At 25.7% G+C, this 16187-nt stretch overlaps 1 protein-coding gene across 3 annotated transcripts in view; it reads left to right on the forward strand.

The window, feature by feature from the left end:
* Positions 1–16187, forward strand: part of LOC129974840 (nephrin-like) — a 654834-nt gene that overhangs the window by 499594 nt on the left and 139053 nt on the right. For all 3 annotated transcript variants that reach the window (XM_056087607.1, XM_056087606.1, XM_056087608.1), the window contains one exon: positions 3916–4041. In XM_056087607.1, the coding sequence (XP_055943582.1) occupies positions 3916–4041 (126 nt within the window). The remainder of the gene's footprint in view (positions 1–3915; positions 4042–16187) is intronic.

Raw genomic sequence — 16187 nt, forward strand, 5'->3', positions numbered from 1 at the left:
TTTTCAGCATAACATTTATGATTATAAGCAAATATATTAAGCCCAAGAAAATTGATTCATTTAATTAAAATTTGAAAACATCGAAATATATATTATGTATTGAATTTATTGAGTTTTTTCATTAAAATTTTGTCTCGTGTTTTATTTTAGTAATTGAAAACTATTGATATATAAAGAATGCAAATTCAGTAATTCTCTAAACTACCAAACTATAACTTAACAACGTTAATAACGTAACCTAACGTAACGTAACAACGCTAATATCTTAAAAAACAATTAAAAGAATTGCATATAAAAACGTGATAATTAAAAATTATATATAGCCATTCAAACATGTCTACTCCATGTTAATCTTCGTCACTGTATTATCAGAATGTGAAAGTGTATATTTTTTTATGATCATATATGTGTCGATATATTCTACTGATTTTTTTTATATATTTGTATACAATAAATATGGAAAGCTTAAATGTATGTTATAACTATCAGTGTATTATAATAATAAATTCCTAAACAATACCATCATAAAAAAAATTCTGTGTGCAGTCTTAATTATTTTTTAAATATGTAAGTATCATATTTTTTTTCTCGTTATTAAATATTAATAAAGCCTTAATGAAATAATAAAAATAAAGTATCATAGATTTATATTTTAATAATTAAAAAAAAGTTATTGAAGTTTACTTAAAGATTTGACAAGAAATTTTGTTTTTGATTCAACTGAAAATAATGAGCTTGTGAATGTGGTAAACGATTATTTTAAGTTTTTAGATGTAACTAAATTATAGAAAACATTAGTTTTCCTAAAATATATGAATAAGTATGTTAATGAAAATATTTGTGAAGATTGCATAATTTTGCAATACTGAAAATTTTTTCTCTAAACTTTGAAAAAAATGTGTAGTATTCTTTAATGTATGCAATAAAATATAAAGAATGATGTATTTGAAAATGTATTTAAAATATATTTTATGAATAAAATTATTTTCGAGCAATTCTTTGAAATTTTCAAATTAAAATAGTACATATATAAAATTTATTTCTCATTATAATAGTCAAATTCAAATCATTGTTATCAACTCATACACACAAATTTTATAAAATTGCAAAGATAAATATTATAAATTACCTTCAATTAAGGACAAATTAGACTTTCTGTTTGATATTAAGACTTTGAATTGATTGCATGTATTGTTTACTAAAATTAATTTTTGAAATAAATACAATCTTTTTTTAAATTAAAATATATATATATTAAATGAATGATTAGAAGGTTTTATTTAACTAATGGTTCAATAAATACAAGTAATAATAAAATTTATTTGATTCTTAAATGAAATATTTAGTTAATAGATTTATAACGATATTAAATAAATCATAAGTATTGGTTATCATTTATTGTGATTATATGAAATAAATTTAAATATTCAATATCATTTTCATTCATTTTTTTAGATTTATAAAATTTTTCTCAATAGTTTTCAAATAACTTCAAATGTAAAGCAATTTGAGCAATATTATTCGCAATTTGCAACAACAAATACACTTTTGTGTATATGAATAAATTTTTTCTGAAATTCTTTTTTAAAAAAAACAACTAATGATTCTATTAAGCAAGTTTTATTTAAAGAAAAACTTAATTTTTATCTCGTATTTTGAACATTCCTACAAAATGTTATATTTGTTTATTTAGAAATGCGTTATTCAAAAAAATTATTTGCGTCATTACTTAACACTCCTACCGAAATACCTGTAATTGAATAAGTAACGGTATTTAGAATCAATTTGTAAAGCTTAAATTAATCATTTTTTTGTAAAAAATTTGTAAAGAATAAATGAAGAACCGATCATTTTACAAAAACATAACATTGAAAACCTAATGAAGACTTTTGTAAAGCTATTTTTAGTTTCATTTTCAAAAGATACATTTCATTACAAAATATTTCAATAACAAAAAATAACTCTATTTACAAATTCTATGCTTTTTTTATCACCTTATTTAACGCAATTTACTTCCTATTCAGCCATATTAGGCATGTTCAAAATATAGAAACACATTTCGTTCCTGTATATATAATGTTCACTCTAAGTATTCACATTTCTAAATGGAGGTCTGTTTTTTATTTGTTTGTTTATTTTTCTTGGAATCTAAGCATGTAATGGTTGACCTTTCTTCTTTTATACCAGTTTTAAATGGTTATATGTTTATATTTAAACAAGATATTATACTTTGTTGCATGTGAATTAAACTTATTTATGTATGCTTTATTGTGTGTGTTTGTGTATTCTGTTTCATAGCTGTCACGAAACTTTCTGCCTTCAACTGGTTTTAATATAATTATTATGTGTTTGTTACTATGCCACTTTCTCTGTTAAGCATAACTTTTGCATTTTGTGCTTATGTAGCCTAATCTACTCACATAGGGTTACATTCAACATAGCGACTATGTGTTAGAATGCTTAACGTTTTGCATAATTTATATCACTGAGCTAAATAACGATATGCTTTTAGCTTATTTGCATGCTTAGAGTTCTATCTCTCTGTTTTCCTCTCTTTGCTTTCGTTTCAAATTATTTATTTCTCTTTCATATTTTGTGCAGTGCTTCTAGTAGCTTGACAGTCTAAAGAATTCTGCATGTATTGTTCGATCACTGATTTCTTAGAAATCAGTGACGATTCTTTATTTTTAGGAATAAGTGGCATAACCGTGGACTCCATCTATTCTTTGTTTTAAATTGTTAATATATTTTATCAATGATTTAGTTTACAATGTTAAAACATTTCATTAATTTAAAATAAATACTTCTGTGTTTCCGTCATAAAATACAAAACAAAGACTATTGATTTATTTATAAATTTCATTTCTGATTAATATATCAGAAGCGAAAGACAGTAATAAGTGTATGAGATATGAATTTAAAAAAGGCATTTTTATAGCATTTCTTAATAAAAGTTGTAAACTATTAAAAAGAAAAGATGAAATGTTTCCAAAAAATGTTTATAAAGACTTAGATTATCAAATTTTCTATTTACTGCAATACAAGACAAATATATATAAATATATATATATATTTTGTATGTATATATATGAATATAATGTATATTCATATATATATATACAAAATGTTGCAAAAGTATTTTTGAGCCTGAAAATTGAGCATGCTGTTATTGAAGATATTTTAAAGATATTTCTTTATAGTTAATATAAAGCACATGAAGTCATTTCGAAGATTATGGAAATTCTATACGAACAAAAAGGAAAAATAACTATGTAATAAGGAATAAATATAAATATAAAAATAAAAATAAAATTATTAAAAATGTATAATAAAATTCCAGGGGAAATATAAATTATAATAATGAAATTGCAGATTTCTAAAACAATATTAGCTAAGCCTTTTATTTTTCTTAATTTTCTAAATTTTTTCAACTGTTTCTATAGAAAATTTACTATAGAATTTTGCAATAAGAATAAAACAATATTTGAATTATTGTTATTGTATTTTGTTTTATGTATCTTTATTACATAAATTGCAATATGACATTCTTCTAACTTCGAAACTTTAAAAATAAAAATTAATTATATCCAAGTGTCTAAATATTATGCTTTAAATATGTTACATGTTCTAAAAATAATGTTTAAGATTGGTAATAAATTTCTTGGAACATTTTTTTTTTGTGATTGCTTAAAGAATTTTTTGAGATTTTTAAATAATTATGTATACAAAGTAAATTTGTTTGGTAATATAAAAATACTAAACGCTTTCACATTCTGATATGTTTGCATCGTGTTTCTGAAGAAATGTATTCTCTACTCAATAGAATGTTAAATCTTGGACCATTAAGGAATGTTTTTAATAACAATGTTTTCGTTTTTTTTGCTTGAAAATGAAATTTGTGTTATTATTTTTCAGCCGAAGAAGATGAATCAATATTAAGTCCAATGATAGGTATCTTAATAGGAATCGTTGCCGCATTCGTTATATTATCGATTGTCATTGCTATCATTGTTCGACTGAGGACTCACGATAAACATAAAGGTTTGTACTTTTTTTTATTTATGAATATTTTAATATAAGATGTTATTTAATGGTATTTAATTTAAATTCAGTTCATATTTTCAGATATAATACATGTATTTTAAATGCTGTCTTTATCGTCAAATAAATTTGTATTTTGAAATAATACTTTATATAAAATTTTCACACAATTAATTTTAGAATTTGGATAGGATATTTGTATGAATTCAATTAGGTATTTGCTATAAGAATTGCATTTCCTTCATAATTTGTATCACGTTTCAATGCTAAGAACGTAAGGATAATTTTATACAACTTAGAATATATATTTGATTCTATAAATGTGGATCAAATTTCAGATCTAAAAAATATGCAATTGTAAGGTAAATCTCAAAGAATTTTATAAATATTGCTACTTCCAAATTCAAATCATTTAAACATAAATTAGAAACGACATTGCTGTGTTCTATTTGTGGAAACTTAAAGCTGATTTGATTCCTTATTTTCAGTGAATATAAATCCTCCTTTAATATTGTTCCACTGAAAATGTTGATATATTTTATAAATACATTGATGCTGATGTATGACTTTGGTTCTTGTTTCACTTCATATTTTGCATTTAATATAAACACATTATAAAGAAAAAAATGCTAAATTTATTAACATTATTATAAGTAACTTTAGTGTCAAATTTTAGTCTATATACTCAAGCTTCTAAATAATCACTGCAGAACGATACTGGGTACTATAAAGATAAGCAGCAAAAACGAATATTGTCTTTCACAATAGGTGCTAATTGTGCTTCCATTTATGAACTAAATTTATGTCTGAAAGTGCACTGAATTAGTTGGTATGAGTTCAAAAGATTTCTTTATTTCAATACCTTTTGAAATTCTTATGACATCAACAAAAATTTCGACACCTTAAAATAGCTTATCTAGGATGAGCTATAGATTTCAGCTAGTGTGTGTCATTAGGAATTAAATGATGTAATTGAGTCAAGTCCTAAATGAATAAAATGTTAAAATCAGTAGTAGTAGATCTGACAGGATGATGAATTTGTTTGTATAGTTTTTAGACTGAGATTATCCGCCATTCATGGGATATTTTATATTCTAAAAATTTCAAGATTTGAGAGTATTTCAATTTCTCAAATCTATATTTTATAGAACCGAACTTCAACTTTTGCGGTAGGCTAGTGGTAAAGTCTCAGTTTCGAGACCGGAGGATTCCAGGTTCGAAACTTGAGTTCACCGAAGAACCTCCGTGTAAGTGGGTCTAGAGTACGTTAAATCCGTCTCGGGACAAATATCCTTCCACTGGAGTGGTAGGGAAATTTAGGAGAGGAGTGTCAACTCAGGTGGTGGACCATGCCATTTGACTACGGGTCTAAATTACTAGGTCCATTGTAAAATAGCCATAGTGTTGCTTTAAAACGTGACGTAAATATAATGAAACTAGGGAAAATGTTTGCATTTCTGTCAGAATATATAAAAAAAATTACTGAATAGACTTACTTGTTGTTACTAATATATGATGCTTCGATATTAATTCATATCCATTTATAGCTGTCTCGGCATCTTTGTTACTTCTTCTGAGCGCACATTTCTACAAAAGGAATTTCTTCAATGGAATGAGTTTCTTCATTAAAATATAACAAAAATAATTTCAAAAATTCCTTTTAAATACAAAATTGCAAAATATTGGAGTTTAGAAAATCGCATAGTATAAAAGATCTAGTTCATCTGAAATTTCAAATGTAGATTTTAGGATATATATATATATATATATATATATATATAATATGATTTTAGTATACTGAACTAAGTAAAATACCTACATTACTATTAGAATATGAAAAATTAATAAATAGTCTTTTTTACTATTATTGATATTTGGTGTTTGGATATTTTTCATATCCATTCATGGCTTTCTTAGTATACTTTGTATACTTCATCTTTAAGCACTTTTCTGCACAAAGGAGTTACTTCAATGAAATGATTTTTTTCATTAAAATATAAAAAAAATAAATTTTAAAAATCTTTTTAAATGCAAAATTGCAAAATATTAAAGTTTAGAGAATTGCATAGAAAGGTATCTAGTTCCTTCTAGCTTTTCAAATGTAGATTTCAGTATGTATATATTTTGTGTATGTATCAGAAATGACTAAAGAAATAAGTTTCACTTAGAAATCTCGATTACCTTGTCTGTAAATCCTTTAATGTATCCATTTCTTTTGTCATTTGCATATTCTCTGTGTCCTTTATCAATAGCTCTGAGCTACCATTTCATCACATGCATTCTGAAGAAATAAATAATAACATTCAAATTCTAATTTTAAGAAAATTCTTTTTAAGTGCATTATATTAACATTTTTGTTAGATATTTAAATCAAAATATTTAAGCTTCCAGAAAAAATGACTAAAAGCGCACTTTAAAAGTGATTGATAAAATAAGAAAAGGGTTTTGAGACATTTTTCATAAAAGTTTTTGCCTTTATAGATTGCACATTTTTGAGTTTTGCTCTTTAATGTCCAATCTCAAATGGCAAACAGTCATTCCTATAATCTATGCTCAACAATGTGAATTTGAATTTCTGGTATATCTGTTTTCCGTCAGAGGCGGGAAATCATAAAAATTAATGCTTTCATAACTTAAGGTTAGGAGGTATTTCTTTCTATCATATATATAGATCCATATCATAATTGTCTTTGTCAAGGATTTTTTTAAATTAACTACTACCCACAATATAGTTTAAGAAATAAATGCATCATTTCTGTTTAGAAACGCACGTTTTTATTCTTCCTACGAGCTCATCATAACAGTAAAATTATAAAACTCTGATATATTAATGTAATAAAATATTTAAAAAGAAACTCGCATTTATCATTATACTAGCCGCCTTTGGCGACCAGCTGATTCGCCAGTATGGTAGCTAAATCTTTCAATTAAATATATTTTGTAACTTGGTATCTTAATAGTTTTTTTTTTCTGCAAAATATTTTTAAGCTTCATATTTTGATAGTTACATTTTTCAGTCATACTATTATGTAGGCCTTAAACAGTTCTGTTCATTGTACTACTTATCCCTCTCTTCAATTTTCTTCAAGAGTCCATAAAATTTCAACTATAAATTAAAGGGAAAATGTTAAACTGCAACTAATATAAAAACATTTTTTACTGAAACCAACCATGTCTTTTTTTTAAATATGAACATTTAAAGCAGACTCGTTCGGCTTTTAGGTTGTATGTGCACTGCAGAATAATTTTCGAAATTTATATAATATTTTAAAGAATTATTAAACAAAAATTTCTCTGATTCATCGTAAAATTCAGTTTTTAGTTTTGCTTTCAAAATATTTAAATGATGTAAATAAGAATATTTTATCTTATTTTAGTTAATTAATGTGTTTATGAAAAAATTATGAAGTTTAAATTTTACACAGTCATTTGGTCCTAAGGAAACATATTCTGAGAAATACTGTTTACACTTCAACTTATAAATAAACTAATAAACATTTCTATAATCAAAGGCCAATCACTGCTGAGAAAACCTGGTAGAATATTGGCATATCTTCTTTGAGACGGCCGATGAGGTGGTCTAAAATCACCAGTTTTTTGTAGAAGAGTGATATTCAAATTTTGTAAATTAGTCAGTTTTAGTAATTGCCCTAGAGATTCCAAGTTCGGGGATATTCTGTGGCGAAAGAAAAAAAAAGTTTTAGTAATTGAATTAGTTTATTGGACAATTTTTATTTAAAATATTGGTGTCTCAAGAATATTTTGTTAAATATGATGCAAAGGGTAGATGACCTAGATAAAAATTTAAAATTCGTAATTCATCGGAGCATATATTGACTCAAGTTAGATAAAATATTATTTAATTCATTTAGATCATTTTGTTAGCAGATGTTTGCCCCAAATTAGCTTATGGACTCTGATCAGAGTGATTATCCTAAATATATTAAATCATGTTTGTCATAAATTAAACTTTTATTTAATTAATAATATAGATATTGTAAAAGATCATAGAAAATTATTTCTCCGATTACTTTTTAGAAAATATCATATTTCAATTTGTTTTCATTTTATACAGACACGTGCTGAAAATTACACTTTTTATATATTTAAGATGCAATAATAGTTTATTTTTTTAATTTCAACTTCTGTTAATATGATGGCGTTGATAAAAGCTAATTTTTCCCATTGATATGCTCGTGCAGATTAAATTTTATTTTTATTTTTTTGAGAAATATATGGTTGTAAAAGTATGATTAAAATATGTCTTTAAAAATTCGTAAAAAATAGAAACTTAATTTATAGGTTAAAGCATTGGTATTATTAAAAAGAATAATTTTTTGAGCTTTAACTTGATGCAAAAATAAATTTTTTGCTGTAATATTTACGGAAGTTATAGCAGAAAAACTCGAAATTTCGCTTATTTTTTAATTAATTAAATTTATAATTAAAAATTTTTAAAAAATCGCTCCAAGGTGCACATTTTTAACCTCCAAGGTACACATGCCAAATTTGTTAGCTGTCGGTAGAATTGTCTCGCCTGTAGAGCGTATGTGTGACACACACACACACGTTTAACTTTATTATAAGTATAGATCAAACAACAGTAATTTTTATTTTGATTATTTTCTACTGTTTAATTATTAACAATTCGTTATTATAAACATACCATTAATAGCAAGTATTAATATATTTTAGAAAAATATTTTGTTTAAGTCGTGCTAGACATGTGGAATCAAAATTTAATTGCTCTATATATTAATAATAGAGTTCTGGAAATATTAAAATAATGAATTATCATTGGGAACATGCAAATGTGCAAAATTTCAAAGCTACTATATCAAAAAATGAATGAAAAAATTCGATAATCAATGTTTAAGAAAAATTTAAATTTTTATATTTAATGTTTAAATTTGCGATATTAAGCCTATGAAAGCCGATATTAAGCCTATAGAATAGTTAATCGATAATCATTTCAGCTCACAAATTAAAGCATAAAATATATAAAAACGGTGAATTTAATTGAATCTTTTTAATACAAAGCATTTGAATATACTTGATAAAATTCATGATATTATATTTTAAGATACTAAATTAAAAATATAAAGTTTCTTAATCTTTTGCATTGTAGTGCGCAAAACATTCGTAGCTCAACAATTACTGATTATATTTTGCCATTGAGTTATCTTTCTAATTTAAAAGATGGCATTTAATAATTTAAAAGAATATTTCGTTGACACCACTTTTTCTACGAAAATAACATTTTATCATAATGATTATAATAATCTTTTACCCAATATAAACATTGAATACTAATTATATATTGCTCATGAATTATCCCTCAGTCTTAAGTTGAAAAAATAACATTTAAGAAATTTAAAAGAAAAATATTTCATTGCCATTATTTTTTTTCAAAGAAATAAAAATTTATTAATTTTAAATAAAATAAAATAAAAATTTATATCTGGAAAATTTAACAATAAAATAAATGAAACAAAATAAACGTATACGATAAAGTAAAAAGATGCTAAATTGTTTGTAATTATTTCATTTTAATAACGAGTTCGTTTGCCCATTGAACCTCATTTTCAAATACTACCGCTAAGATGGAATTCACGAATTTAAAATCTATCATTAATGGCTGCTTGAATTCGTTTGAAGCTTAATCTTTGCAAACACATAAGCATGGAACGACCATAGAAGTTGCATATGATAGCAGAGGGCTAATCACAAATTTCAAAGCAGCCAACAGCAGAAACACTTGTGAGCCGAGTTAATTGATTGTAGAGACGAGACCCGTCCCCAGAAGCCTAATGCAATTAGCCATTGAATTGGACACTGGACGACACGAGTTTGCTGTTAGGACAGGTTGATGCTCCTAAGCAGAAATTCCAATGTCTGCTGCATCTAATCCTGATTTCCATAATGAAATGAATAGTTTCGGACATTCTCTCCTGGCCCCAAGACAAAATGGCCATTGATAGCTAGATAACAGAATATTGAGTATTTTGCTTGATAATGCAATTCCAAGAATTTCTGATAGCGATAACAGTGTGTTTAGTGTTTATATTGCGTAGAATATTATATTCATGATGATAACATTTCGCTTTCGGGGGAAAAATAGTGGTAATGGCATGTTTATTTTTTAAAAAAATTAAATGTTATTTCTTAAGACCGAAGGCTAATTCAGTTGTAATATATAATAAGTATTTATAGTTTATGTTGAATAAAAATATTATTACATTCATGATGATAACATTTTGTTTTTGTTGAAAAAGTGGTGGCAATGAAATGTTTTTAAAAAATTCTTTAAATGTTATTTTTTAACTTAAGACATGCTCAATACAATATGTAATTAGCTTTTAGTGTTTATGTTGCATAAAATATTATTACATTTATGATGATGAAATTTTGTTTTCAAGGAAAAAGTGGTGGTATTGGCATGTTTTACTTTTAAGTTTTCAAATGTTATTTTTTAACATAAGACGGAGATAATTCAGTAGTGATATCAAATGAGTATTTAGTGTTTATAACACGTAAAACATTACATTCATGATGTTAAATTTTTATATCCATGGAAAAAATGGTGGCAATGAAATGTTTATCATTTAAATTTTTAAATGTTATTTTTCAATAATTTTAAATACATTTTATTATTTATTATATAATTTTTTATTATACTTTCTCCACGTTTTATATTACCCAGAATTTAAAAAAAAACGTATTTGGAAATGTCCGACCGTTTGTCCGTGACAAAGATAACTCAAAAAATCATTGAGCTGGATGGATGAAATTTGACATACGGTTTTTATACCAAATTTGCAAATTTCTAACAAATTTGGAGCAAAATTCGTTCAAAGAAAATATGCCACTCCGGCTGTTTGATTTTAATTTAGTACTGTGACTACAAAATGAAAAAATCTAGATACGATAAAGATTATAGCTTGACTGATGTCATAATAAGGCATTCATCCCCCATAATTCTCTATCATGATTAAAGGTTTAATTTATTATGATAACAATGGTCCATATTTTCTTAATTTCGTATCTATTAACATTTTTAATCCCGCTTTATTCGTTTTTACTTCCTTGCATACGAAATATAGAGAAAGTATTGTAGTCGTCAAAAAATTCAAACTCACCAAAAAAAATTCCATGTTTCTGACCTTCCTGATATATAAAAACACATTTTTAGCTTTGTGTGTGTGTGTGAACACGATAACTGAACAACGCATTGTACTAAATGACTGAAATTTGGTATATGGAATTACGACTTCTATCTAATTTTGAACGAAATACTTTCAGAGTAAAACTAATAAAAGAAAAAACAATAACTAAGAAATGGAGAGAGCTAGATAGATAAAACTCTACACGCAGATTTAACATCTATATAGTAGACAGATATAAAAGTTTAAGCTGAATCTAACGAGAAGTACGTCTGCCAGTTTGTACTTTCTTAAGCAAGCAAGCATTGTAACTCAAAAACACATTGACTTAAATATAGCAAATTTATTTTGTGATTTTGTGACTGAAAATGTAGTTTTGTGTCGAATTTTCGTTTCAATCGATTGGGAAAAACTCATTTGCAATAAAAATTAACATTTATTGCAGAATATCCTAGAACATTTTGGGTAGACCCCTCTTTCTGTTTTTTATCATGTGTATTCTTCAAAAGAGCGAACCTTTGGGAATGACAAAGAATTAAAAAAGTGGGAATCGAAACGAAGCTGCATTCACATAGAATTTGTCGTGATATATTGCATACAAGCGAAAGAAATATTATAATCCGTTATTGTTTCCTCTCTCGCTGTAAGTTCTTTAAAAACACTGCTCTAAAAGTATTTTAATTCTAAAAAAATCTAAATTGATAGTAACTGGTTAAAGATTAAGATTGGCTAAAACCATTTACTGTAAGCAGAATTTCTCTAAAAATTCGAATGTTGATTTTTCTTCGCTATGATCCTTTCTTGAATTCTAACTCCTCGGATTTAGATGAGATGTAATGTGGACTGTGGTTAACGTCTGGAGAATTCTGATGCATTAGCTTATGTGAAAATTTAGCAATGCTTTGAGGCATTTAATATTAATTTACAAAATAAAGAAGATATCAAATTTATTTAAATTTTATTTTATTCTTTTTATTGGTTTTTTTTTTCGCATTTTATGGTTCAAAGTTTTGGATCACAATTATTTGAAGCAAACTTGTATTCTTGATGTCAATATATTTGTGACCTCCCCTCCCTTTTGAAATGTTATTGAATCCGAAGTGATATTTAATTTTCAATATAAACGCTGATTTTAAGTGTATATTCTAAATAATTATAAAACATTGTTTATTACATTTAAGCTCTGAATGTTTAAATGTCCTAGCGTTCTCTTATTGCTTCATACAAAGTCTGAATTTTAAATGTTATTTAAGTATTAGTTTAACAGCCTAACTAAGTTTTAAAATTTATAAAAACAAAAATATCTCGTGATATTTTATTCAAATGCTATAAATTTATTGTATTTAATTCAATCATTTATTTTTAATAATTTATATAATTGAAACTAAAGAGAAGTATTATTATTAAATTAAAGCAGTGTATTTGCCCATTTTTTATACAAGGTTTGAGGTAGTGGTCGTCATTTTTTAAAACATTAAAATGAAGTATTTCACCTATAATACAGGGTGATTATAATTAAAGTGACCTACTCTGACCAATAAAGAACGCGTTTTGACTGATGTACTTCTTTGAAATGAAACTTGGTATATACGTTTTATGGGCCATAGGGAAAGAAAACTGCAAAAAATAATAGTTTAAATATTGATCACGAGATGGCATCTTTCATGGAATGTAGAAAAGTCACTAAGCAATATAGAAACGCTTAATAAACCAATAATTAGTGCCGTAAAATCATTCTTCACTTCCTGATTGATTCCTTTTCAATAGTCTAGAATCCATCATTATTCAGAAATCGGCATAGAAGTAATTTCCCCACTCGCAATTACTCCTCTGAAGAATAGCATTCCTATAGATATAAAATGAATTCACCCCTCCACCTTCTCCCAGATTTTCGCCTTTCTTTAGCACAACTAGAAAATTGTTCGGGAAAACTTATTTCTGAAACAAAATATGGAATAAATAAATAGTCAGAATTTAGCAAAACAGTATGTATCACAGTTTACTGAAAACAAATATTTGACTATATTTTTCAATTTTCAAATTCAGTTCATCATTTAAAAAACGATGTGGAATTTCGAATGAAAGAATTTTATACCAAATAAAAGTATTGTGGATGAGTTTCATTTTAGATAGACAAAGAAAATTTTCCTTAATTCCTTTCATTCGCTTTTGGTCTTCATAATTCATAGAATGGCAAATTTCAATCGATTATTGTAAAAACCTGAAAGGAAAAAAATTCTAAGAATTCTATTTAAAATCCCGTCTTATAATAATGCCAAAGTAGTCAGCTGACTGATGAAGAAATGTAAACACGAAAAAGTAAGGAAAAATGCATATTAATAAAAAGTATTTAAATTCCAAATATTATAGAACAAAGCTAAAACTCAACAAATAATATTAAAATGAAAATCTTGAAAGCAGGCTTGCGACTCTATGGAAAGCTGAATACTAAATATTAAAAGGCAGAGTCCATTTACAAAATTACGAGATCGTGAGAAATAGTTTATAGCTATAGAATATTTCTTCTCTATCTGGAATACACTCATTATATTAAAAGCTCCGATCCTCTTGAGTAAGACTTTGGAGATCTTACGACAGAAAGTAAATAGTCATACTCCCAAATGATTACATAAACAAAAGGGAATAAATTTATTGTTATCATTTGCTTATAACAGAGAAGATCAAAATGCACTCCCTTCAATTTTCTCTTTTCATATACCTGTGTATTTTTCATATACTGTTTTATGAACATCTATCCATTTTGACGTAGACAAATTTATTTATTAAAATTTCATTGAATACATTAGCATTCATTGTTTCCGACGTCGACTGCATTTTATATGAGGTATTCTTGAATAAATATAAACGTTTACATAATTCAGCGAAACATTATTTATAAATAATGTAAATGTAATAGGATGTCGTATGTAACAGAAAATTAAATTCGTTTTCATTAATCTAATGTCATATAACCAGCAGAATAGTATGGAACCATTGATGTGTTTTCTATGCTTTATCATGCTGAAAAGAAATCTTTCAGAAGACTTTTTAAATGATTTATTGTTTTAAGCCAAAAAAAATCATGAAAACATATTATAAAGTGTATTACATGTAGTAATAAAATTGAAACTATTTATCTTACATTATTATTCAAAATTTTTGAGTTATAATTTCTTTTATAGAGGCATGAAGTTTTTTTTTTTTTTTTTTTTCGAAAACTGAAAATTACTAAATTGCAATATTGTGTACAAATTGTTTTAAAAATATAAAAATCCTAAGAATGCATTCAAAATTGCAATTAATTATTATGTATTTAATGGTTAAAACTGGTTTTATATTAAGCGAGATAAGCACAAAGAGTAGCAGATAACTATATGGAAAATTTCATACATTTACACACCAAAACTAGAAGCTTTTTGTATTTACTGTTTTATTATAAATTCACCCATAAAGGATGAAAATTTACTTAATGATCATATTTTTCAAACCTCCATTAAAATAGTTTATTATACATTGGATGATTCATAAAAAAAATATTGCATAATGACAAAGCAATATTTAAATTTGAAAGTCAAGTCCAAAGCTCTAAAATGAAGAAGACAAAATTTTCTTTCTTACCCCTCTTGAATAAATGATAAATTGAAGTTTTTTTGTATTATTATTTATACACATTTATATTAAGATATCCTCTAATTTTTGTTTGGTCCTCTAAAATTGGCACAGAGTAATAATACCCGAGGAGGGGGGGGTAGTAATAACGATTTCAATACGCCAAAAAGGGTGAAATATGTATTAATAAATAAAAAATAAAGTAATTTCTCATGATAAATGGCTCTATTAGCCATGAGCCTGTTGCAGTTCGAAGAGTTGACATGATATCCATCACATTAAATTGCCTTTTTTAAATGTCTATAATGCTTTGAAAATGTCTCAGTTTGAAAGTAATTGCATGAGAGACACTTTTATTTCTACCTTGCTGGTTCAGTTTTATGTTATGCTACTAAATGCTTTTGAATCAAATCTGTTAACTCTTTATGAAAATTTATACTAAGAAAATAAATAGTAATCCCACATTTCATGATTTCTAGATTCTAATATTTTAATCGATTCAATAACTATCTTTCCAGTAGATAGAGATAAGATAATATTGAATTTAATTAAAAATTTGTGTGCGAATATCTAAATGCATAGATTCTTATCATATAACATTTACAAAAAAAATGATTTAGTAACATGTTCACAATCAAAGTATTAAACATATTCCATTATATTTAAGAAAAGCACCATTATCCGCAAACAAATTTAAGATTATACTGTTATTATGGCGTTTGTCTCATATTTACCTTATCTTAGTATTGAAAAGAATTTCAGAACTGGTCTCGAATCTAATAGGCAACATTATAAACCGGCAAAATGCAAGTCTTGCCTTCACTTAGCTTTAATCGATAATTGACTTTCCATTAAATGATTAAATATATATTTATATGTTAAAATTCGCATTCAATAAATCTGGTTAAGTTTAATTTTTTTTAACAATAGTGAAGAAAAAAACTACAAGTGATTAAAGATAAATAGATTAAAACTAGTGATTAAAGATATTGTACCAGTATTAGAAATGCACTGATTACGGATCCAATAGATTCAAATTAAGTAATTTGTTACAGTGTTTCAAGGCGAGACTTTGACAAAATATTTACAAAATATTCTATCTCTTTTTATATTAACTAAATTAAATTGAACTCCTTATACCAATGGCTTCCCAAAGCTTTAATTAAAGGCAATTTGAATGTAGTAAATAAAATAGTTACGTTGACTCCTTCTCCTCTCCCTTCATTCTCAAAATATTGCCGCCTTTGATGGCCTTAATGTTGGGTTAGTTTGACTTTTTTATTATTAGTCAATCTATTGTTATGGAATACTTCTCAAAACGGGACTAAAAAATGGGAATTTAAATGAATCAGTCTATTACAAAGCTGTATATAC

Source organism: Argiope bruennichi, chromosome 7 (assembly GCF_947563725.1).
Source record: "Argiope bruennichi chromosome 7, qqArgBrue1.1, whole genome shotgun sequence".
NCBI classification, from domain to species: domain Eukaryota; kingdom Metazoa; phylum Arthropoda; class Arachnida; order Araneae; family Araneidae; genus Argiope; species Argiope bruennichi.